This window comes from Dermacentor albipictus, chromosome 9 (assembly GCF_038994185.2).
Source record: "Dermacentor albipictus isolate Rhodes 1998 colony chromosome 9, USDA_Dalb.pri_finalv2, whole genome shotgun sequence".
Taxonomy (NCBI): domain Eukaryota; kingdom Metazoa; phylum Arthropoda; class Arachnida; order Ixodida; family Ixodidae; genus Dermacentor; species Dermacentor albipictus.
The window spans coordinates 22,834,504-22,858,070 of record NC_091829.1 but is presented as its reverse complement, the minus strand read 5'-3'; the positions used below and the strand labels follow the sequence as shown (position 1 = coordinate 22,858,070).

The 23,567-nt window shown below is 43.5% G+C and overlaps 2 protein-coding genes across 3 annotated transcripts; one reads left to right on the top strand and one right to left on the bottom strand.

The window, feature by feature from the left end:
* The first annotated feature begins 1,737 nt into the window (after positions 1-1,737).
* On the top strand, positions 1,738-4,839 carry LOC135902010 (tetratricopeptide repeat protein 33-like). Of its 2 annotated transcripts, XM_065431903.1 has the most exons (5): positions 1,738-1,894; positions 2,107-2,332; positions 2,855-2,936; positions 3,641-3,772; positions 4,301-4,839. In XM_065431903.1, the coding sequence occupies exons 2-5, from the start codon at positions 2,109-2,111 to the stop codon at positions 4,520-4,522; spliced, it is 660 nt and encodes a 219-aa protein (XP_065287975.1). In that variant the 5' UTR covers positions 1,738-1,894; positions 2,107-2,108; the 3' UTR covers positions 4,523-4,839. The 2 variants fall into 2 exon arrangements, with proteins under 2 accessions (XP_065287975.1, XP_065287974.1); XM_065431902.2 differs by lacking the exon at positions 1,738-1,894 and having other exon boundaries at positions 1,986-2,332.
* A 684-nt stretch (positions 4,840-5,523) lies between these two features.
* LOC135901957 (integrator complex subunit 12-like) lies at positions 5,524-23,353 on the bottom strand. The gene is made up of 8 exons (XM_065431809.2): positions 23,193-23,353; positions 19,736-19,966; positions 18,265-18,477; positions 16,369-16,535; positions 15,374-15,440; positions 14,783-14,875; positions 11,337-11,462; positions 5,524-10,545 (listed from the first exon to the last, which is right to left on the bottom strand). Exons 2-8 carry the CDS (start codon positions 19,913-19,915, stop codon positions 10,132-10,134), a joined length of 1,260 nt encoding a protein of 419 aa, XP_065287881.1. The 5' UTR covers positions 19,916-19,966; positions 23,193-23,353; the 3' UTR covers positions 5,524-10,131.
* Positions 23,354-23,567: the final 214 nt, after the last annotated feature.

Below are 23,567 nucleotides of genomic sequence, written 5' to 3'. Positions count from 1 at the left end.
CATTCGACTTGCCTGCACTTTCTGAACTAGTTCATGAGGCGCTACACTTCACTATACTTGTTTCACTAGCTCAACACGGTGGCATCGACATGCCGCCATTAGTTTCACTTAGTGCAAACTTTGTGCAGGATGAGCATTCCCTGCACTCGTCGGAGATGTGGTGCAGCATTTGTGCGGTATGTGCCATGCCATTTCCACACAAGCAAAAACTGGCACTGAGGTGGTAAGGAACTAGTTCACGAAGTGACACAGGGTGAGCTAATTCAAACGGATGGTAGTCATGGTTGCCACATGGCTGCCACTTGGCAATTTTATTTCACGTAATTGCACTTGTTAGTCTTGTGCGTATGTAAAATATAACTCTATATATGCCTGCAAAAAAAGGAAGAAATTGTTGGGGTATGTAAATGGTTGCATAGCCTCAAAATTAAGTAATACCTGAGGGATGTGATTTCATGCCATTATTGCCTCCCCATCTGCAATGGAAAGGCCTCGTGCACTGCTTTTTTGAGCTGGACATGCAACGCCACCTGCGGCAAGTGGCTGCAAAAAGCTTATGTTCCCGGCGCGCAGTCGTGCACTGTTCAGCTTGGCACTTGGAAGCGAAAATCATACTATATGTGACCAAGAAAGGCACAGACTATGCACACACTAAGCACTTTGTGCTGTTGCGGCTATGAGTGTCGCAAAGAACACATGAAAACTGCCTTAAAGCTCGTGGCAATATCATTCGAGCTATAATGCTGTGTGAATAAGAGCTGTCTGGCTCGGACATTTGCACTGATAGGCGCCGTGTAAGCATCTCTAGAAATTATTGTCTCTTATACGATGTCGATTATCATGCCGAAACGTTCTGGGTGCTTTTCTAACCTTTCTTTTTCACAATCTTTCGGGGCTGTTTACCTCGAAACTGATACATAGATTAATGCATCTTTGCGTGATTGTGGCATTGCAGAAACTGGGAAGCGCTTAAGAAGTTCGACGAAGCACTCCAGCTCACTCCTGGTGATGTCACAGTACACGAAATGAGAGCTTTCTCAGGTGAGAGTGACGTTGGACAACAATAAACAATTAAAAAGAAAATGTTTCAGCAATCTTTTATGGACAGCACACATACACTTTGTGAAGTTGTGAACAGTCCTGTCAAATTCATTGTGTCATATGGCAGATTATTGGCACTAGGAGGAAGGTGGTGTTAACAAAAAGGAAATCTTAATTAAGCCGGCTATTTGTGTGTGTTTTGCCAGCACTTAACACGCTGTTTTTACCATTATATCATGATGCCGGCAAATGAACACGTTTATCGTACGTGATGCACTTTTGCTATAAAACGCAAACTTAATTGCATGCCGAAAAATGTCGCAGATGCAATTGTCTCATTTACCTATAAAGTGACTTCAATATTTGGTTACATATATAGAGTTCGGTTTAGTTACTAATGTTCAAACACATAAACTACACTAAATATTTATCGACTAATTTGCCCAGTTTTACTACTGACGCGACTCGTACATGCTTCAAAACACATGGGGAAGTGATAACATGCAATTTTTATTGGTTTTCAGGAGTTACGAACACGGTGACCATTAGCGTACAGGTTACCAACCTAAACAAACGTGATTTATGTGAAGCGTTTACTAGGTTATTGAAGCGTAGCACGACAATATTAGTGGGGTCGAATCAGTCACTGCCAACTTGCGCCCTTGCGTGTGCTAGCTAACACACGCAGCGCATTTTAGTATATACACTGCGCGAATCAGCTCGTGCTTATAAAGTTGGCACGGCGACAGTAATACGATTACGCTATGCTTAAGAACGTTACCGACGTTTTCTATTCCCCCAAGCCGAGAACTGTTGGCTGCACCTGCAGCTGTTGCGCCTCTGACCAGTACTGGTACGTACTTATTTTCGCTTTTCATTTATCTTTATTCTTCGACAACTTGCGTTGTTCCTGTTTTCGCTTTCGGTTTGCAAACAAACGTGGCATCGTCATCGCTGCCAGTTCAAAATGTCGCCAAGCTTCGCGTCTGAGTAATTCGCGTTTGCAACAAGTTGGGTTGTAAATATCCTGGTTCGACGACTTTTATTCGTCTTGGCGCTTCGCAGTCATGAAGGCTACCACCTTCGGATGGAAGCGTAAGGCGAGCGGCAAGGTGGCACCAGATCTCTCGGCCGCCTTTGAAGATAATTGCGCTGATGAGAACGCCGATCCCCCGGACGGCGTCGACTGGCTAAGCGGCTACAAGCGCCGCAGGAACCTTCTACTCGAAGACTGCGCGCAGAAGAGCCGTCGCCTCCGACAAGAAGGGACAACGTTGGCAGAGCTCGACAGGTGTGTCCCGATCGTGGGTGACGATCTGTATATTGTTCCCAGCCAGTGCCATTGACCAGAACGGCTAGAATGCGCTTTCTCGGTCAACACGCACTAGCCTGCAAAAAGCGAGAATCGTGAATTGCGTTTAGTTTATCCCACTGACCACCTTCGTGTGACGGAAATGCGTTCATGGCTTCGCGCGAGCAATCGTCCTCTGTATCGAGTGCTCTACATTTGTATCGAGTCCTACAATTTTTGCCTGCAAAAATGCATATCAATTGCATCCCTATATCACAAATTGTGCGGTAATTGCCTACAGGATTTCACTAGTTTTTAATTAATGTTCCTTGCACTCATGCCCACTTTTGAGTTGCCCGTCACTGAATTAGGCGATGAAATATCCTGGTTTTCCCATTGTTCTGTCCCATGTTTGTGGGAAAATGTGGGGAATGCGAATGGCGTTAAGCCGCAAGTTCGGGGCTGTTTACCTCGAAACTGACGTATAGATTAATGCATCTTTGCGTAATTGTGGCATTGCAGAAACTGGGAAGCGCTTAAGAAGTTCGACGAAGCGTTGCAGCTCACTCCTGGTGATGTCACAATTCATGAAATGAGAGCTCAGGTGAGAGTGACGTTGGACAACCATAAACAACTGAAAAAAAAAAAATGTTTCAGCAGCACTGTAACACAACACTCAACAGTGTTTTATTCATTGATGGATTTAAAACAAAGTGGGAAGCTATGTTTTTCCTTTGAAGTGCTGCATGTGATGTTCGTAGCCTTCTTAATTCCCACCCAGTGCAGCCGCATTTTGATGGTGACTAATTGCAAAAGCGCTTGTGCATCGTTCATCATATGCATGTGAAAAAACCCCCAGATGGTCAAAGTCAATTCTTCACTATGGTGTGCCCCAAAATCATATTGTGATTTTGGCACCTAAAATCCTGGAATTTATTTTTTTAATTTTCTTATTGCGGCTTCATCTGTCATAGCTAGCGTCGGGCTAGTTGCTGGTGCCAGGTTAACATATTCTTACACATTCACGAAAAACTACAGACAGACTCAAGAAAGACGACAAAATGTAGGCTGTGAATTAACTACCCCAACAGCAAGTGCTGCTAAGCCATCCCTGCACATTGCATCTTGCTTTGGCCAGTAGGTTCCACTGAGCAACTTGTGAAACGAAATTGTTGTATGTCTTCCAGTTGTTCTAAGAAAATTTGCAATAAATGAGAGCATGTGACATTAGCAGACGTATTAAAGATATAACTGAATGTTCTGGTGCCAGTCATACGTTGAAGAAGCAAGACAACGTTTACTCTTTAGGTTCTGATGTTGCTGCGGGAAGACTTTGCAGCAGTCCAGGAGGCGGAGCAGGTTGTCAAGCTCGACCCCTTGTGGTGGGTTGCGTACCAAACCCTTGGACGAGCACAGCTCCAGCTGGGCGAAATTCAAATGGCAAGATTGTTTTTTTACTCACAGCATCTTTTTCTTTAGACTCTTGTGTTAGTGTGTGGTGTGTATAGCCAAGAGCATGTAAGGGCAGGCTGTGGAGCATGAAGCTTCTGTGAGTGCGCATAGTTATTACTTGCATAAACTTTATCCTTAAAACAGCGGTGTGGATTAGATAGCAAGATGGGGTAGCCAATATTCTAGCTTAGATCAAGAGCAAGAAAGAGCTCCTGTTATGATTAGGGTGGATAACCAATGGTCTATGAGATGGAGTTACAGAATGGCTGCAAAGCTAAGAGCAGCATGTTCGAGGATGGCAGAGAACTATGTGGCATGATGAAACAAAAAACATTTACAGGCATAGGATTGTGTCAGCTGGTGCAAGACAGGGGTAATTGGAGATCAATGGGAGAGGCCTTCATTTCGCATTAGCTATAAAATGGGCTGGTGGTGACGACGATAAACTTTGAGGCAATTGCATTGCAGTCTAAATACACCGCTTTTACTATCAGCGCAACTCTTGGTCTTCCTCAGGCACTTCGAAGTTTCTGCTTTGCGGTACACCTCAATCCCACGGATGAAGAGCTCCGCACAGAAGACCTCCTGTACACTCTGCAGCTTTTGAGAAAGAAGCAGGTCGCGGAAGAAAGCGAAAAGGAGGCTCCAGTCTGCTTTGATGAAGATGGCAATGTCGTTGAGGTGCAGGACACCGAAGCTACAACACCAGAACTGATTCGCTGCCGTGAGATCAGGTGACACGAAGCGTTGGGACCAGACTGTGCTGGGCCTGTACTGTGAGAATCTGCAAAAATGCATGGTGCCCTCTTTGTGAATACATTGCACCGAAGTGACTAAAGAAAGCAAGTTGTCAGGCTTGTGCTTTTGGTTTGAAGCTGCAACTTAATGTGTTGTGGACTTTGCAAAAAAAAAAAAATGCTGCCTGTCTGTGCTCGTGAATGTGAGGTACTGATGTACCGTGCAAGAACTGTTATTCTGCAACATTGTTTAAAAGAAGGTGCATTGGTGGTGGATATTAAATGTTCAAAACAATAAAGCCCTTCTTTGTGCTCACAGCTGTGCCCTTTGTTCAGCACTCACCGTCAGCTCTTTGTGAAGTGAGAACAGACTCTGCATTCTTTCAAGATGCTAGCCTGCATCAGAACATACACTGAAGTTCCATAACATGAGTGTGACGTGCCCTCACCCGCACGTGAAAGAGTGATGGCACCTTTGCAGCTGAGCAAAGTGCACTCACTTAGGTCCAGCTGGCATGCACTAGATAATACATTGTGGCAGTCCAGAGGGTAAGCAATGGGTCGCATAGCCTTGGCACACAACAGTGTTAAGCAAGAAATTGTCATCTACCCAACTGTAGCACGAAGCTACAGTCAGGTAGAGCCATACAGGTTGCTGAGGAACTTGCATGGGTTTCCCTTGTAGCTTGGCACTAGAGTTGGGTGGATGACCATGTTTTTCCTTTTCCAAACCTTTCCTCTGCCGAAGTGATTCTGAATATTCCTCCACAGAACTGATTTGTTGTACGACGGTGCGCTTGGCAAAGTGGATTAACTTAAAAGTGAGAATGGTGACATCATGGGAGGGTTTTGTCAGTGCTTGAAGGAGTACAGTGCTTGGTGGAGTACAAAAGATTAATGGGAACTGAGAGGCACAATATTTATGCTAGTTACAGCTGCACAAGCTAACAGGAGCTAAATGAGACCTTCACGTGCTTTAACTGGGTCGCACAGAAACTGCAGTCAGCAAAACAGTTGTTTCAGCATCTTTAATCTGATTTGCTTTTACAATTAGTGTTTGCATTTTTGTGATGCTTCGTTTTTCTTTTCTTTTTTTCTCTTTTATTGCTGTGATGGCGGTTCTCGTTACATGTGTCTCGAGGAAGCAGGCCTCATGAAAAGCAGTCGTATCACAATTTCAATTCCTCTACCTCGGAAAAAGAAATGGAAAAGAAAAAAAAATATTTCCAAAATACTTGTAAGTCTTGACGACCCGTTATTCCACCAACAAGGGAGCAGTTGTGATTATAAATAATGCATTCCCCAACACCCATAGAAACAACATAAAACAAATGCCCTGAAACCAGCAAAGCACTTGAGGGAACAAACAAAAAATTGCTGGCTTACAACACTAGTTTGTGCGACAAAGGGCAAGGTAGACCATCAAATGCAGCTATGCAACCCTGTTGTAGGGTCACCTAGTTTTTTGCATCACAAACAGCCTATGGCATAAATTTTCTGCAGTTGCTTTTTTAAAACCACTGATGATTCTTGCACAAAGTACCAAAGCTCATCTAAACGAGCCCTATTGGTTTCTTGCTTGCAGTTCCGGCAAGCAAGGTGACCGATATGGCTGATGTGAATCATTCCATGGGAATAATCAACGGGCGGCATAATTGCAGTACATGGACTCCTCTAATCATTGTGCTTGTAGCTTCAGACATTGTTGTGGCCTTATCACAATTTATCTTTCCACGTTTCCAAGCAATCATTTTTCCAAATACGTGAAGGCAATAAGCTTTTGTGCACAATCGGACTCGTTGCAAATTGTAGCACTTATAATGCAATATCTTGCTGAAAACGATCAATTTTAGAAGTCGTAAACCAGTTTGAAGTCGAAGCGACAAATTTTTTTCCAAATCCATGTAACTACCAATCATTCCCATGCTGGCTGTTCACTCAGTGTTTGCAGCTCCCCCAGACACTAGCGCGAAGTTCCCTCTAGTGGTTTTTGCAAAAAACTCAATGGCATGTAGCCGTCTGTAAACTGCACATGACACCTGCGATGCAACCATCGACTTTATCGCGTCCTGACGTTGGAGAGGTAAACCCTGTCAATATACGTATTACCATTTACAGGTTACCGAAGTGCTGGATACACAGACATGGGCAGCTTCAAGCCCTTGAAAAATAGGGCAACTTTGCTGGCAGTGCCACCTTGTGGCACTTAGTTCAACTACAGTGCACAGAACTGTTGCAGCAGTGGCAGAGTACAAGCTATGTAGCTACTGCTGCAAATTCCTTGCCAGCAGTATAATCATTGATGTGCACTTTGTGGCTGTCTTTCTTATTTTCCGTTGGTGAGAACGTTCATGGAACACAGCAATGTTTCTAATGCACTGTGGTTGAACAAAGCATCACAAGGGGGTGCTACCGGCCCTGCTGCCACCTATGTCTCCAGTGTTCTGTAATTCTGTCCAACAGTGACAGTATACAGACTCACTGAGACATTAATTAACAGGGTACTGTACTAAAGAGTAATGCACCGGGTAGCAAGCACATTTCATGTTACGCCGTGTCACGAAGACAGTATCTCGACACTCTGCAGAGTCCATGTGAAGAGTTCTCATTTCGGCAGTATTCACTGGGTAATCCGAGCAGGCTGGCACGATCTACGTCAGTCATCCAACAATGCACAATGCAGTGAATCCTGCTAAGGGGGTATTACATGACAAATGGTGCGCCTCGATGTCTTCTGTCTGTGACATTCTTTGCGCAACTTGGATCACAGCAAGCAAGCAACGATGTGCAAGATGACAAAATGATTCAGCGATGAGGAATTTGCACAAGTATGACTAAGTCTTGCATCACTTCAGAGTTCATTTTCTGTTTAGTCGCAGTCAAATGAAACATAATGTGGGGACTTGACTTACATATTTTTTGTGCTGTGAAGCACACTGGATTATCTATTAAATGGAAAACAAACAAACACAATATTTAATTGAACGTAACTACAGAATTTCCTTAACCAGAAAAAATAAAGCTGTTATGATTTTCTGGGCCACATGACTATCAATGAAGGATAAGTCTGAGTAGCAGTGAGGTATTTTTCCTGGGAGTGGACAGCTTTGTATATGCTTCTGAACCCTGTGTGTAGTTATGAAGATGGTGAAAAATGCACCAATGACTTGCTCTTATACCTCTCACCTCGAGCTTGGAATGAGTAGAATGTCGCCCTCTAAATGAAGCTGAGTCGCAAAATTTACCAAGCGATGTGCGCTTTGATTATCGCGTTTCATTCAGCGAGCACTGGACTATATGAACAAATGGAACATGAACAGGAAACTATAAAGTAGACCACTTCTTAAGAGTAATAACTCAGTTGTGCTGGCACGTATCTGGTCACCGAAAATGCTGCAGGACCTAAATGAAATGTACATCTGAAATTGTGCAGGCATCGCATGAAGTGGTGAATAGGGAAATGAAAGGATGTGCTCTAGTTAGCTTTAACTTATTTCGTTTGTCTGTTATAGTACATGCTGTGCTCAGTTCCATTCATGTTGAGGCAATGTAATGCTTTTTCAACCCAACTTGACATTCACTCGAAGGCTCGTGGGTAAAAATGATATTGTGTGCTCTCACTCTAGACAGACGTGTGCACATTTGTATTAAAGTGAACCAGATGACAGGTACTCACAACCAAGCTCTGGGCAACATGAAGAACTGCTTTGCAACTGGATGCCCAAGGCGCTTTTTTTTAACAGTAATGTCTATGTCTTCTGATAAATATTTGACTAAAGAAACGGGAAAGCTGGCTACTTAATATGAACACTGAAAACCATTCCTGGGCGTGCCAGCACTGAAAATAAAAGCAATGCGCAGGATAGCCGACGGCTATGTCAAATGTGCAGGGTTGTCGACTACTACGGGAAATACTTCCTTGGTATGTACTACTACATAACTTCAACATTTCTTCTGCATTACAGGAAAATTTCGCCGATATGACGCCTCATAGAAAGTTAACGAAACATTAATATGTGGGCTTGTATTTCAAATGTAAGCTTTCTGTGAGTGCCTGAATGCTAATGAAATGTCAAGCCTATAGGATGACTGAAAGCTAAAAGTCATTATTGCGTTCTTAATTCACTTGTCGTATGGAACGCGCCATTACTTCTTGCACACCATACTTTTCCACAATCTAACGACACCGGGAACAGCTCCATATCAACATTCAAGGACCGAGGCTTGGAGCGGAGAACAGATGAATCTGACTTGGAAATTTTACGTACAGACAGGGCTCAACCAATCACTCTCTAGCACTAGAGATGGCTGACTAGATAGCCAGTCTGTGACTATGCCCTTGACAACTTTACTCAGTGATATCTGTAATCCTGGACTAAGAGCAATCAATGCACTAGCGATGTGTTGTTTCTGCATCATCTGCCCTCAACCAACCAGCAAACACATACAGAGAAAGGTACGTTATAAGTATTATGTTAATGCACCTCCCTGGTGTTTGGAAATCACTCGGTGACTTCGTTCATTTGTTCACTGACTTCACTACAGTGACATTTCAAACATGCGCATTGTTTGTGCCTCACTGCTTCACCCAGTGGCAAGCATCCCCTCTTTATAAGTTTCACTTCCTCTTCATTCATGCATTATTTGGACAGGACTGAACTGACAATCTCGAAGCAGTCTTTGAAATCACCAAGACATCTTGCGGCTCATAGGGCTAAAACGGTTCAAGCAAGGTCTTGTGGTGATTAAAACTTCAAAACTTAACCATCTTATGTGGTACCTTCCCCACCAGATGAACTACCATTGAAGTCTTTTGACCGAGTGATGTAGTCACACTGTCACTCAAGCTCTAGATGCAGTTCAATGATGGCCTCCAAATACAGCAATTACCATTTCCTTCAGAATGGAGAAAGTATTTACAATCATGGACTTGGAACATGCATCGTGCTGGACACATGCTGGACACATGTACATCTGTTGCAGCTCTTCACAATAAAAACTGCACAAACGACATGCAACTTGCCACAGTTGTATGGGAACAGATCCAGCACAGTCGTGTTTCATTGGAAATCGGTGTTTTTTCAGGAACCGTATGGTATACAATATTATATCAGTCAGTGCTAACTACGCATTTACCAGGCACCTGGTATAAACAACAGCGCACAATGAGGTGCACAAATCTTGACACTTTAAGCAGCAAGCGTCATTAAATGCAGCATGACATTCTCGCTAGTTCAAACTTGCTTCTTGCGTCAGTACGAATGTTCCACGACGCTCCGCGCAACAGGTTACACTGTCGGCACAATACCTTAAGTTCACAGCAGATGCCTTGCCTTGCTGTCGTGTCGGTTGGCAAGGCGGTCGCAACGTGGCTAGAGATCAAGCTAACAAAAAAGACAAATTGTCATATAATCCATCAAGCCGAAGAACGGATGACACATAGTCTTATGATGTCCCGTTTGGCCAGAAGTTCCAGACGTGTGGCGCTTTTAAATCAATGCAGTACCGGGGTTAACACTATTGAGTCAATACAGCGTCCCGCGCAAACCGTACTCCGGAACCAGCCGCTGAGAGAGAAGAGGAGAGGGCAAAAAAAAGAAAGAAATCGCACTACTTCGACGTTACTCGTCGCTTTTCCTGCATCTTTGCTGCGGCTTTCTTCTTCATTATTTGCAGCCGCTTGTCCGCAGACATAAGTAGAGATGAGGATGCCGACTTCCCATTGCCACCTGCAGTGCTCACGGGGACGAGTGCTGGCGGCGACGGGCCGGAGGAGTTCGATGACGAGGAATTGCCATTGCCTCCATTATTTCCTCTGGAGGATCCGGCGGAGGAGGAACCGGACTTTATGGCGGTGGCAGCCGCGGCTAGGCTTGAGAGATTCTGGAATGCGGTGGGCAGCGGCTTCTGTGGCTGCGCGGTGGAACCCATCGGCTTCAGCGGCTTCGGTTTGCTCAGGTTAGCGGCGAGGCCAGCGAGTCCGATGGGCTTATTTGGGCCAGTGGAGGAAGATAGTGCAGGAACCTGGATGTAGAAAAAGGGTGGGGTGAAGAGAGGTTTGTGCGAAGGTGGGCTAGTTGGGCGAAGCAGCTACAGAACCACATGATGATAGCCAATGCAACCTGATGTGCCTGGTTCGCTCTTGCTTGCAGCTTTAAGTAAGGAAGGCACGACTTTTGAAGCAGCAAAAAGAACCAGAAAAAATTAACTTTTCTAAAAAAAGACGCAGTAACTTGACCTGACATTTTCTCTTGAGAGACCCACGGTGTCCTCTTTGCGAAGACGAAATCATGCCACTCTGAACATGCAGATGAGTGACACGTACAAGATAGCACTCTCATTCAAAAGGGCTGCTCGCATTTTCATTATTTTCGCCTTTCTATACCTTGCAACATAAAAGTATGAGATTTAATTTTACAGAGAATTACATGATGTGCACCTATAACTTTCTTTAATGTGTGGTGCACTATTTCTTGGTTGTCCCTGCGAGCAGTAACAAAAGTATCTCGCCTTCGTATCGTTTCGTGCTGCGTATTAAACAGAGTACAGCAATAAATGCTCTGCAAATTATCATAGAGCGCCACTATTGTGTTAATCTTTGGCTGACTACACTGGAAGGGCCAAGAATTTTTAGATCACCTGAGTGCCAGTCAAATCACATTGGTATGTCACCTCAGGACCAGGCACTCAGAGTGTGAGGCCATGCCTGTTATGCCCATTTCATGCTTGCAAGGGTGTGGTCTTCTCAGAGTGCTTCTGCAACAGCCTTTCATTTGCAGTGCTCCAGTTACGATCGTGCGCCAGCCCTGGCTCACCTTCAACTCGGCGCGCTTGAATGGCTGAGATGTCAGTGGTGGAGGTGTGTCTGGTTTGCTTGGTGGCGTCAGCTCTCGTGGAACTCCAAAGGGTACCTTCGATGCTGGCTTTGGAGGCTTGATGGTCTGAAAGGAACACAGATGGGCAGACAGACAGACAGACGAGGAACTTTATTGATGGTCCTAAGAGCTGAAAGGAACACACAAAAAATTCTCCCTTGAAAGAAAGAAAGGAAGAAAGAAAGAGGCCAAGATTGAGAGATCTGTTTCTTGTTTTTCCAGCATTCCATTGTTTGCCCAAAATGCTAGAAGATTCATACTAGGTTTGGTAACATCGGTGAACGATTAATCACTTAAATGTATCCCGCAAAACAATTAATTGTCACCGATGTCCACCTTTAATTTAATCGACTTAATAGATGGACATGTTCAATTAATAGTTTTCTAGAGTTTGACAGGAGTGGCAAAAGAATTTTGAAATTGTACTAGAATGGCGGAGCACGAGCATTGACTGTGGATTTGACAGAGCGATTGCCGACTGCTTTTGCAAGTCCCGAGTGATGCCGAGCGCTTCCCTCTCTTCCTCCAGATGCCACCATGCCGCCTGATACCGGAGGCTTGAAATGTCCTCGCAACTAATGCCATACTATGGAAACCCAGTCGTTAATTGTCATTTCACTCTCAGTACACTAAAAAAGTGGCACAAGATTCGCATTTCCGGTTTGGAGCATGTATTTGACACTGCAATGGAGTTCATGTCAATTCCAGCAAATCTATACCTTCCAACTGTCTATTCCCGCATGTTGGTTCTGTGGCCATTCAAAGAAGGTGTCGGTTTCACCCGAACAGCTCAGCCAATTGACATTCCTTCGCTCTGTTGGAAAGAGCATGTGGCTTAAGATCCTAAACCAGTAATCGTTTCCCCTGTGCATACTGCAATTTCTTGCGTATTTCAGTTGGACTTTGCCTTTGACTTTTGACATTTTTCTTATTTCTTGTTTAACTGTACAGTACAAAAATTCGCTAGTGCCATATAACTTGTCTAATTCTGCTCTAATAGCCATGTTATAACATACGTTGTTTATCTTTTCAAAGGCCACTAGTGCCGACTCTATTTAGTCTTTAACAAATTAAAGATTATTCTTTATCAAACTTTATTAGCCTCATGCATGACCGACGGCAGTGCTGGGGAAGGCGCTTCGATGAGGCAAGTCGGGGGACCCGCCTCTGTCGCCTGCTACGCTCCGGCTATACTAGTGTGTGTATAGCTTCATTTTTACGCATTTTCTCGCACTCTGACTGAATTTCGCGTAGCACGACGCTCACCAATTACTGTCTGTATTCTTTTTTTTTCTAATTTTAGGTCTATAAATGACAACATTAGGAAGACAATTGAATACTGTAACACTAGGGTTTTACGTGCCAAAACCACCATTTGAATATGAGGCATGCCGTAGTGGGGGACTCCGGATTATTTTGACCGCCAGGAGATCTTTAACGTGCCCTCGATGCACAGGATGCGGGTGTTTTCGCATTTCACCCCCATAGAAACGCGGTATTAGCAAGGCAACAAACGTTGTATAATTAATGTGTCTGCCATATTACCACACATTGTGGTAGCCCAGTGGCTGTGGCATTGCAATACTAAGCTCGAGGTCGCTGATTTGACCGCGCCTGCGACGGCGACATTTTTATGGGAGCGAAATGCGAAAATGCTCGCTTATACTTAAATTTAGGTGCATGTTAAAGAACCACAGGTGGCCAAAATGAATCCGGAGTCCTCCATCACGCCGTGCTTCATTATTATGTAGTGGTTTTGGCACGTGAAATCCCGCCACTTCATTTTTTTAATAAAAAAATTTTTGTATAACAACAGCACTCGCGGGCAGGGACAAGATCTTGTGACTGGGTCATAAAACATTGTGCCGAGCAAGCAAATGGGAGTCTACGCAGCTTGTGCAATGAAGCACGATTGCAAGACTCATTCACAAGATTTTGCGTCGGTTAAGTGGCATTGTATTTGAGTACAAATTTTAAATTTAACTCACAATTCTAGTTACTTGGTGTTGCATATATAAAACCTTTTCCGAGCAGAAAAATCTATCTATTTTTTTCAGTGACAAGTGGTTTATCTCGAACACCAGTTGCATCGCGCTCTAGTATCATGTTTCACAATCGTCAAGCATGCGTTACGCTATATTCTTGCAAGTAAATCTCATTACCACTTTCTAATGCAAAAGTATTGTTTGTTTAGGTTAGCATCTGTTCAGTGTACTTTTAGATTACCGGAGACCACTCAGAAGAGATTGCTTCATCAGCATAAAAATAAAGATATTGCTATAAAAAAAGGAAAACGCAGGAATGCCAGTGAGCATCTTATTAAGCTTTGTATGTCTACCTTTGCTTTAAAAAGATTGTCATAAGAAGTACAAAATTTGAACCTGAAAGCTACAAGTCAAAACGGCAATTTCTTGACTACTAGACCACCCCTCTTAAGATGCATCCACAACACCATAGCGTGATTATGTAGGAATTTTTCAGTGTTATGTTATTATATTTGTCATTTCAATGCTCTTTCTTTGGTGCAATAACCTGTGTTCATTTCTTTATGCTGCTGTGAATTTATATAATAGAGGTGATGGGCTTGTCAAGCTGCCAAATAGCAACTTTTAAGCGCCACTCCTTTGTCCGTTTGTTGAAACAGATGGAAATCTATTTCATGATGGAAATGCTAAACCTTAATATCATCATCATCATCATCATCATCATCAGCCTGGTTACGCCCACTGCAGGGCAAAGGCCTCTCCCATATGTCGCCAACAACCCCGGTCATGTACTAATTGTGGCCATGCCGTCCCTGCAAATTTCCTAATCTCATCCGCCCACCTAACTTTCTGCCGTCCCCTGCTACGCTTCCCTTCCCTTGGAATCCAGTCCGTAACCCTTAATGACCATCGGTTATCTTCCCTCCTCATTACATGTCCGGCCCATGCCCATTTCTTTTTCTTGATTTCAACTAAGATGTCATTAACTCGCGTTTGTTCCCTCCTATATGAACCACACAATCAAACCTTAATATGCCATATAGTAAAAGTGGCACCAGTGTCTCGTAAGGTCGAACAATTTTTAGAACCAAGCACCTGTTCGTGAAAGGCATAATTATTTTGTGTTATCACCAGGCCACGCGGAAGGAATGCTTCTATACAAGAGAAATGGAAACGAGGACAACAAAACCTAAAAGACAAGGACGAAAAGCTGGTGCATTGTACTACTGAAACCACGTTTTTCAAAGTGAGAGTGATGAGACAGAGAAAAATAAAAAATAGTACTTAGCAATGGTTCTCCAGAGTTTCTCAAGTGATCTCAGTCACTTTTTTGCACTTTGGGTGAAAGAGTTGAGAAACTGTCTTTTTTTTTTTTTTTCAATTGCCACCAGGTCGACTCACCATTTTCTTCATGTTTTTCGTACACCGGGCGCAGTACCAAACGAGGCGAGGGTCGTTGACATCATAGTCAGTGGCTGGCGGCCTATGGCACTCCTGTATTGTTAGAAAGAAAGGAAAGGATTGGTTGGCTGATTGATTGATTAATTGATTGGTTCAGTGGCTTTACCATCCCAAATCAACACAGAGGCTACGAGGGACATTGTCAAAGAGCTCTGGATGATTTGGATCAGCTGAGTTTCTTTAGCATGCACCGAAGTTCTGCGAACAAGGGTACTTGCAATTTTACAGGGGGAGGGCCTCCATGCTTTTATTTAAGTACACATATGCAGCAATGCGAGCTGCTCAGAAAAAAAGAAAATGTATCTGCGCTTTGTCTGATCGAAATGTGGCTGTCATGGCTGGGAACTCAAGCTCACAATTTCATTATCAGCAGCAGCACACCATGACCACCACAGTTGATTAGAGAAAAAGAAAAAAAGGTGAGGCCAATGCATACAACAGCGGAATAGGAGAAATAGCTTGTCCTGCTGAGCCAACTGTCACAGAATTAGCTAATCTGCAGACAACGCCTTCAAGTTGACAATAACACACCTGGTGGTAGAGGCAGTGGCACTCTTGGCACTCGATCAGCTGGTTCTTGGCAGTTACATCCTGTTGGCTGTGAAAGGTAGGAAATGCAGCTTTGAAGTGAAATTCAGCATTGCAACATTTGTCAGCTTTCTTGTGGTGTGCCTTCATGTTCAGTCCTTAGGTCTTTTAACTCCACAGTCCAGGCTAAGCCAGTGCAACTGTCCACTACGACATCTACTTGCATGGTGTAGATAGACTGTTTTATGATTGCAGTTCCTTGCATCACAGCTGTGGCCATAAAGTGTGCTTTTATCACAAGTGTGTTTCTTGTGATAAAAACACGAAAAGGGAAGGTGACCTGTAATTGGACACATTACATAATGCATTGTTTTCTTGCAAAGTCGTGAATGGGACAGCAGGACTGTAAGCTTTACAAGAGTGCAGACGTGGCCTCTGCATACTTTGATTGATTTGATTTGCCCACCAATATGAAGGCCAAGAGACTTCTAAGCAAATAAGGTTGGTAGCATCCCACAGTTACAAGCTTGCAACTAGAAGGGAGATGAACTGCTCAGGCAGGATTAAAGGAAGGCTAGTCAAACTATGTTTGCCAAAAAGAAATAAAAGAAAGACGACAGTATAAAGGTCAGAATAAGAAAAGCAAAAGAAGTGGGAGCGAAAGTTTAGACTACCATGGCATTAGCAAAAAACTTAAACTGTTCTAATGTATCAGCCATGCAAGATGAAATCCTGTCAATGCAATGCATTGGTTGATCAAGAATTAGGACATGAGCTGTGCCATTTGAGTTCAAGCTGCATGTGTAGGCAATCAAACAAAAAAATATTTTTCGCAGCATCTCTGGTCTGCACAATTTTGCCTGCAACTGTGAATGCATTCTTCGCATCCCATATTGTGCTTAGTATCTTTCTGTATTCTTGCTGACATGAAAATACTATTTCAAACAAAGTCATCAGACCAGAGATAACATGAAGAAACAGCATCTTGTGTTGCTCACTTGCACATCACACAGACTTGACCCATGTCGACGGTGAAGTCATCTCCATCGCTGCTTGAGTCCGGGGAGGAGGATGAGGCGAGACGACTAGCTGGCGATGCAGACTGGGATGAGGCTAGTTGTGGCGACTCGGTGCGGGCTCGTTTGGCTTCTAACAAACCACTCACCTGTACAAAGAAATAGTTTACACATTTGGTGATGTAAAAGTGCACACACTCGTATGGTAAACATTCAGTCAAAATCAGTCTGGCTGGAGAATGCTTTCAAGTAGAGCAATAGATGATGTCCGAGGCCATGACGTTCTTCTAGCGGCTACAGTATGCAAAAAGCATGGCCTTCATGATCAATCTCCGTTATTCTGGAAGTTTGCGCTGGATGGATGGATGTTATGAGCGTCCCCTTTGGAATCGGGTGGTGGGTTGCGCCACCAAGCTCTTGCTATTATACTGCCTAATGTTCTACCCAGGTTGGAAAATAATAGGAAAAAACTAAGGTTAAAAAAAAACATGATGAATTCCCATAACCAAATTTACTGACCCCCTATTGTGAACTTTGCTCTTGTACGTCTCTGTCTTTTGCTGTTTCCCTACTTTTCTTCAAACAATCTTCCAATCGCCTCTTACTAATCTCTATTGCGGACGTTTACTTTACCCCTGCTCTCGCTGAAACCAAGTGCTTCAAGGAGGCTAGTAGTGCCTAAATTGACCGCTGGGCAGATATCTTCACATTTTAATAAAAGTGACTGGAGGGAGTGACATGGACACCAACTACTAGAAGAGCACCAACCAATTAGGTTTATCAATATTCAATCCAATCTTTCAAAGTCCTTCCAACTACTTCATCAAGGGTAAATTTGAGAAGCTGCAGCAGCATTTTATCGACCCCGATTACGACCCTGGTGTTATTTTTTTTTGTGGGAAGTGACCTTGTGAAGGCCTCTGCATGTAATGTAGGTGACAAAGCTCCTAATGACTGGCTACTGTACTTCCTGCAAAAAAACACTGTTCAGATCACAAGTCAGATTAATAGAAAGCTGCTGTAAACTTCCCAATGTCAACTCTGGTAAAGAATTCAGAATGACTCTGTAAATTTGGGCGAAACTTAATAAAACTAGTTGGTTGGTGTTTGCATTATTGGTCATATTTTAATAGTGCAAATGCAACAATTTTGGGCACCAATAACAAAAGGAATGCTTTCATTCTTCCTATAAATTTGCAGTTCAGGTGAACAAGTCCCAATTGATGCGAGATGAACCACTAACATGAATTGCTGCGTTTCCTCATGTCTACATACCTGCACATCTGAAAAGTTTGTAAGCTGTCATGCTGTCAGAAAAACTTGCCTGATCAAATGCAACTGTAACCCAAAGCGTCATAGAATAAGTTCGCAATAAAACATGCTAGCTTGTTTTCTTTAAGAAGGAACATAGCAACATTGTAAATTTCCAGGTATTGTCAAGTGTCCACACCCACGGGGGACATGAAAGGACACACCAGATTTGTGGTTGAGCAATCATTTCTAGTGACATGGGAATTCAAACATGACATGAACAAATACGATGTTGCTTTCCAGCTGAGCATTTTCTCTTGTGAAACACTTTTATGTTCGGCTAAGATGTTTTGTTGCTACGGCCTTTTCAGTGGAAATTTGGCTGTCCCCTCTCACACCATTCACGTGAGTGTAGTTGTTTACTAATGTTTAAGAACAGCATCAAGGCAAGAGAGAGATGCTAGGAATCTTCCTTGCCTCTCCCCTCCCACCAAAAGAAGAAAGAAGGAAAAGAGAAAAGACTCCTTCCCCCCTCGACTACTGGCTCTGGTTCTTAGGTACAACTATTGCTAATACTAGCTAATACTCATTAAAAGGTAGCAGCGTCTAAGTTCCGCAAATACTTGCCTCTAAGACGGGTGATGGGGTATCTGCCTTTGTCGCCAAAACAGGAAGAGGAGGTGGCTTGCACTCTAGAGGTGGTGGGTCTTTCCGTCTCGGCTCATCACTGGATAGGCTTCGGATAGCCGACAGGGCGGGTGGACCTCCATTGTTGCCAGTTCCAGGCTCCTGTTTTGGCGACTGCCGCCGTGCCAAAAGGTGTGCCTTGCCATCATTCTCCTGTGATTATAACAACAACAACAACAACAAAAATGCATGTGGAGAAACACACATACAAAAACCATGCATGCACATCATAGACGGCAATGCCAGGAAAAGGATAGAAGTCAACTTTTTTTTTTAATGGAGAAGTTGAAATAAAAATTCTGGCAGAAACCATCTTAGGATGACTGTCGATGTTAATGTTACTAGCATTGAAGCAACATAGCGACACGCCATACTGCCACCACCGAAGTATCTCATGTATGAGGTGTGCTGCAGTCGGGCTGTAGCGGTGCTGCCACAAGCGTTAGTCAGCGCCACTCATGAATTAAACACACACGCACACATGCACACAGGTATAAGCTCTTTCCACTTTGAAACACAGAGACGGCTGCCTACCAGTGCCTACCACTGTCAATGTGCTGCAGCCAACTTTGGGAGGTGCGGGTAACTACTGAGTCATCTTAATCTCCTTACTACAGAAGACTAAGCTGACTGTTCGCCATGGATTGTCATGTTGACTATTTGAAGTGACTCTGACAGAAAGAATGGCAGGTGGCATTCCCTGCTCATGCTCCTGTGCACTAGCAACGTCATGGTACATGGTACTCATGTTGCCAAACGTGAAGAATATCAACAGACAGCTTGCATATCCGAAAACAAAGAGACTGCTGCAATGCACTGAGCACAGAATAGGGGCAGCCATCTTTACTGCTTGTTTCAAAACTGACTGTAGTACTGCCGCATGTTCGTGATGTGAGGTGTGAGGACTTGTGCAAAGCTGTGGAGACTGCAGAGGACTTGCAGCACAATCAGTATTGTGTTATCATTGGGATTGGTTACTCAATGCTACAAACGACAAGAAAAACAAAAGAATCAAAGGGGGGAAAAAAAATTGGAGACTCGAGTCACAAGCCCAGGTGTTGTTAACAATGACTGGGTTGCTGGTGCTATCTCCGGGTGGCCCCCACCAATACACGCAGCAGCCTGGATATAAAAAATGGGCATGTTTCTGACTATTAACGCCTTGTGGTTGTGACTATTGATGCCTTATGAACTCTGCCCTCCCTGAATGTTTCCTGCTGCTCTGTTCTGCCCTGGAAAAAAAAAAGAAATTCGAACCTTGTATGAACAAAGTGGCTTAAAAAATTAGGTCAAAACATAGTGGGTCAACAAAAAATTTTGAGATTTCTTAGAATTAACCAAGTTTTAATTATGGTGAGGTAGTAGTAGATTAATAAGTAAATAAATTAATTAATCAGAAAAGGACACTGACCAGCTTGATGGTGGTGAGCAGCGTCTTGGTATCCCTCCCTGTAGAGCCCCCACTGGCGCCCTGGCGTTGCACGAGCGTGTCTTCGATGAGCTGCCGCAGCTGCTCAGCCGAGTCCTTGGCTTTCGAGTGTAGCAGTCGCAGGGCCTTGAGGAACAGCGGGTCGAGCTCTAATTGGGCCATGGCGATGACGACGATTTCGCCTCGATCTACCCACAGAAGTGGCACTCGTTCCTGTCAATAAGAGAAATTAAGATTGACCATTCCAGTTCCAAACATCAGCAATATGATCAGCAAGGTGGAAAAATTGAGCCTTGGGCCAAAAAAATGTTATGCAAGCGCCCATTACTTGAAGTAACTTAGAAGAAAAAATTGCGAAAAATCAGTTCCTCACATCAAATAAGGCCAACCATGTTGCTTTGTCTACCCTGGAGTAAAAGCTGCATGACTTGGAAGTTGACACCCAGAAAAGTGTTCTTCTGGAAGTCATCTTCATTCGCAGCCTCACATTGAATGAAGACTTTATTGCTTTGTCTATCCTAAAACGATTTGTGAGACTTCAATGCTGACACTCAGGAGAGTATTTTTCTGGAAGTCTCCATTCAATGTGAGGCTCCGAATGAACATGACTTTCAGAAAAACACTCTCCTGAGTTTCAACTTTGAAGTCTCACAACTCGTTTCAGGATAGTCAAAGTGATAACGTTAGGCTTGTTAGATTTCTTGAATCGCACAGAGGCCACTGATGGATGCCCTGTTTAGTAAAATCTGACGAACTGATTTCTCATATTTTTTTTTTCAGAAGCAAAGGAAATATAAAATTAGAACCAAATGAGACAAACGAAAATGGGCCTCATATTCAAGACGAACACATAAAATTACATATATCTACCTGTTGTAACTCAAAGAATAATGATAAGACCCGGTTTTAATCCAATGATAATCAACATGTGCTGTATTTGTCCTTGCCGCTTGTACAAATATTGCCAAAGGAGAATTGTACTCCCAAAGAGACGTGCAATTGGTGGAATAAAAAAAGAGTGGTATATCATGCACACCTTCGAACAAAAGAACATGGAAGCTAGAGGGTTAAAATGACATTTAAAAGATAAAGGCGAGGGAAACACAGTCGAGACTAGCAAAGAATTGAACAGATTAGGTCAGTGATAAAATTGGTAGCTGGAGTGTGGAATTGGTCGGCAGAGGACATGGTAAGCAGAGGCACCAGGTACAGGCCTTTGTCCTGCTGTAGACGCAGGGTGGTAATGATGATAATGCAGGCACACAGTAAATGAGGTTGAATTGGTTACCACCCTACTGGAAGCCACTTGGCACTTTCCAGTGATGTTATCCCTGGGCGGAGCGTCAAACAGGGCCACTCGTGAATGCGAAAATTGCCGAAAGGCATTTGGGTCGAGATAGGGATCACTACAATATAGCAGCCCTGGACACTGCCCATTTCCATTATGTTTGCTGCTCTTTGATCCAGAGAGGGTGGAGCAACCATGTGAGGCACTCGAAGAAGGTAAAATGGTAGGTACAACAGAGAACTTTGACGTCACTGTTTTAGGTGAATACCAGTATGGAAATGTGAACAGCAGGACTGGTGGAGACACCTGGTGGCACAGTGCTGAACTAAACTATGTGGGCCTGCCATTGAGTTTTAAAAATTGGTTAAATTATGAGGTTTTACATGCCAAAACTACGATCTGATTATGAGGCATGTCGTAGTGGTTGACTCCAGAAATTTGGACCACCTGAGGTTTTTTTATGTACACCTAAATCTGAGTACACGGGTGTTTTCGCATTTCACTCCTATCGAAATGCGGCCGCCATGGTTGGGATTCAATCCCATGACGTTGCACTTATCTGTTGTGTTTTGTGGCTGTAAATCTACCTGCTGCCAAAAAGGCATTTCTTAATGTGAACTCCCTAACAATATAGTTTTTTCTAACATGAAGTCTCACACAAGGGGAGAATGTTTCAGTGCCTTCCAATTTGAATGTATTGTCACAAGATGCCACCACCAAAGCTGCTGTTCATGTCTGCATACTGGTATTCTGTTAGGGTAGCTGGTATGGATGGGTGTGTACCCCTGGGGTAGCCATATTGTGCTACCCCGGAGGGGGAGAGAAATTGAAAAGCTGCTCATGTTTACATACTGATATTCTGCTAAACAATAGAAGCTGATACAGGGCTACCCCCGGGGTAGCCCTTGGCCCATTCGGAGGAGAGAAAAATGGAAAGCTGTTCATGTTTGCATAATGGTAGTCTGCAGAGTGGGCAGCTGGTGAGGGGCTACCCCAAAGGTAATCCTGTACCAGGCTACTCCTGTGGAAAGAAAGCTGATGGATGTATAGCTATAGACAATATTACTTGAGGTTAAGGCAACGAAATGGAGTTGGGCAGGCAATGTAATGCATACGACAGATAACCAATGGTTTTTTTAAACTCTCTACTATGGTGGAATTTGAGATTGTCTTGAATACCACATTTTGTTTAGGGAAACTATCTTGAACCTATGATACAAAAAATTGTAAGCATGGATTGAATTGCCCACGCTTCCTGAACTAGACCTGGGAATACTACTTGATTTTGCTATTCATTGCACCGGTGCAGCACCTGTACTTTGTAATTCGTTTCACACAATACAGGTTCCTTTCTGAACAGGTTGCACAAGTACAAGGAGTGCACTTGCAGAAGAGGTACTGCACGCCTCTTGCAGGAGCTGCCAGCCCTGTTCTGCATGAGGCAGCACTTTACAATTATGCATGAACTGGCTTACAAAGTACAGCGAGACTTGGACAGACCTGAAACACTACTTTTAATTGCTAGCCAAGCAACTCCATCATAATGAAATGTGCACGCCACACTGTTCTGGCTTTTTCCTGAAGCATGGATATGGATGAGTTAAATAAATAAAACAAAAACAATAAAGCTCAATTTTTTCCAACATAAAAAAAAGTATTATGAAAAAAAAAAAGGAAAGCGTGCTGTTGGAATTCAATCTGCAATTTATGCAGTAAAAAAGTGCAGTTCAACTAATTAAAAACTTTTTTTCTTGCATAAGTCTCTACAATAATGTAAAGGTAGTAATTATACTGTGCTATACATTAATAATAATAATAATAATAATAATTCCAATGCCAATTTTTTGGTAGCTCGTGACTGGACGATTAACTATGGGACCACTTAAACTTGTACACGCAAAAAAAAGAAAAAAAAAGTTATCGAAGTGCGCAATTAAAAAAAAAAAAAACGAGTAAGTGGACGGACGTCAAAAACAAACCCGACAGGGGCAAGCCACGGAGCACTGACTGAAAGAGGAGAGAAGGATGGACAGATGAGAGGAGGTGAAGGACGCGATGCAAACAAAAGAGAAAGTCTGCTCATGGCGGCCGCCCAGCTATTCATAGGGGCAATAAAAATGTCTGTCACCGACTGTGACGGGCTGCACTTACGTTCTTGGTGGGGAAAAATGAATTTGCCGGACCTTCCTACGTTTATTTGGGGACTCACACCACTGTGCAACCCCTCCGATTAAGTTTTTTCGGCAATTTTTTGGCGAGCTCCGGCACGTCCGACTTGACGGCGATTGGCGATGCCGATTGCGGTGCGACGGCCATAAAAGTTGAACGGCCAAGGAAGGCCGCCCTTGGATACGTATAATGTTAAAATATTTTGCTCGAAAGCATTTCTAAGCTACAACCGTAGCTCTACGCTTTTACTGAGACCATAACAACAATTTGTACAGTTGTCCGAAAAAAAAGTGGCACACACAGAACTTTCAGAAGCTGAACAAAGCTGAACAAAGAGCCCTCTTACATGCACCATGC

Excerpts from the sequence above, each read along its gene's own strand:
- LOC135902010 (XM_065431903.1), top strand. The coding sequence starts at position 2,109 with ATGAAGGCTACCACCTTCGGATGGAAGCGTAAGGCGAGCGGCAAGGTG. Across the intron at positions 2,937-3,640 it reads TTCATGAAATGAGAGCTCAG|GTTCTGATGTTGCTGCGGGA; the intron begins GTGAGAGTGACG and ends TTTACTCTTTAG. Across the intron at positions 3,773-4,300 it reads AGCTGGGCGAAATTCAAATG|GCACTTCGAAGTTTCTGCTT; the intron begins GCAAGATTGTTT and ends GGTCTTCCTCAG.
- LOC135901957 (XM_065431809.2), bottom strand. The coding sequence starts at position 19,915 with ATGGCCCAATTAGAGCTCGACCCGCTGTTCCTCAAGGCCCTGCGACTG. Across the intron at positions 16,536-18,264 it reads CCCCATCACCCGTCTTAGAG|GTGAGTGGTTTGTTAGAAGC; the intron begins GCAAGTATTTGC and ends TTCTTTGTACAG. Across the intron at positions 14,876-15,373 it reads GCCACTGCCTCTACCACCAG|GAGTGCCATAGGCCGCCAGC; the intron begins GTGTGTTATTGT and ends CTAACAATACAG.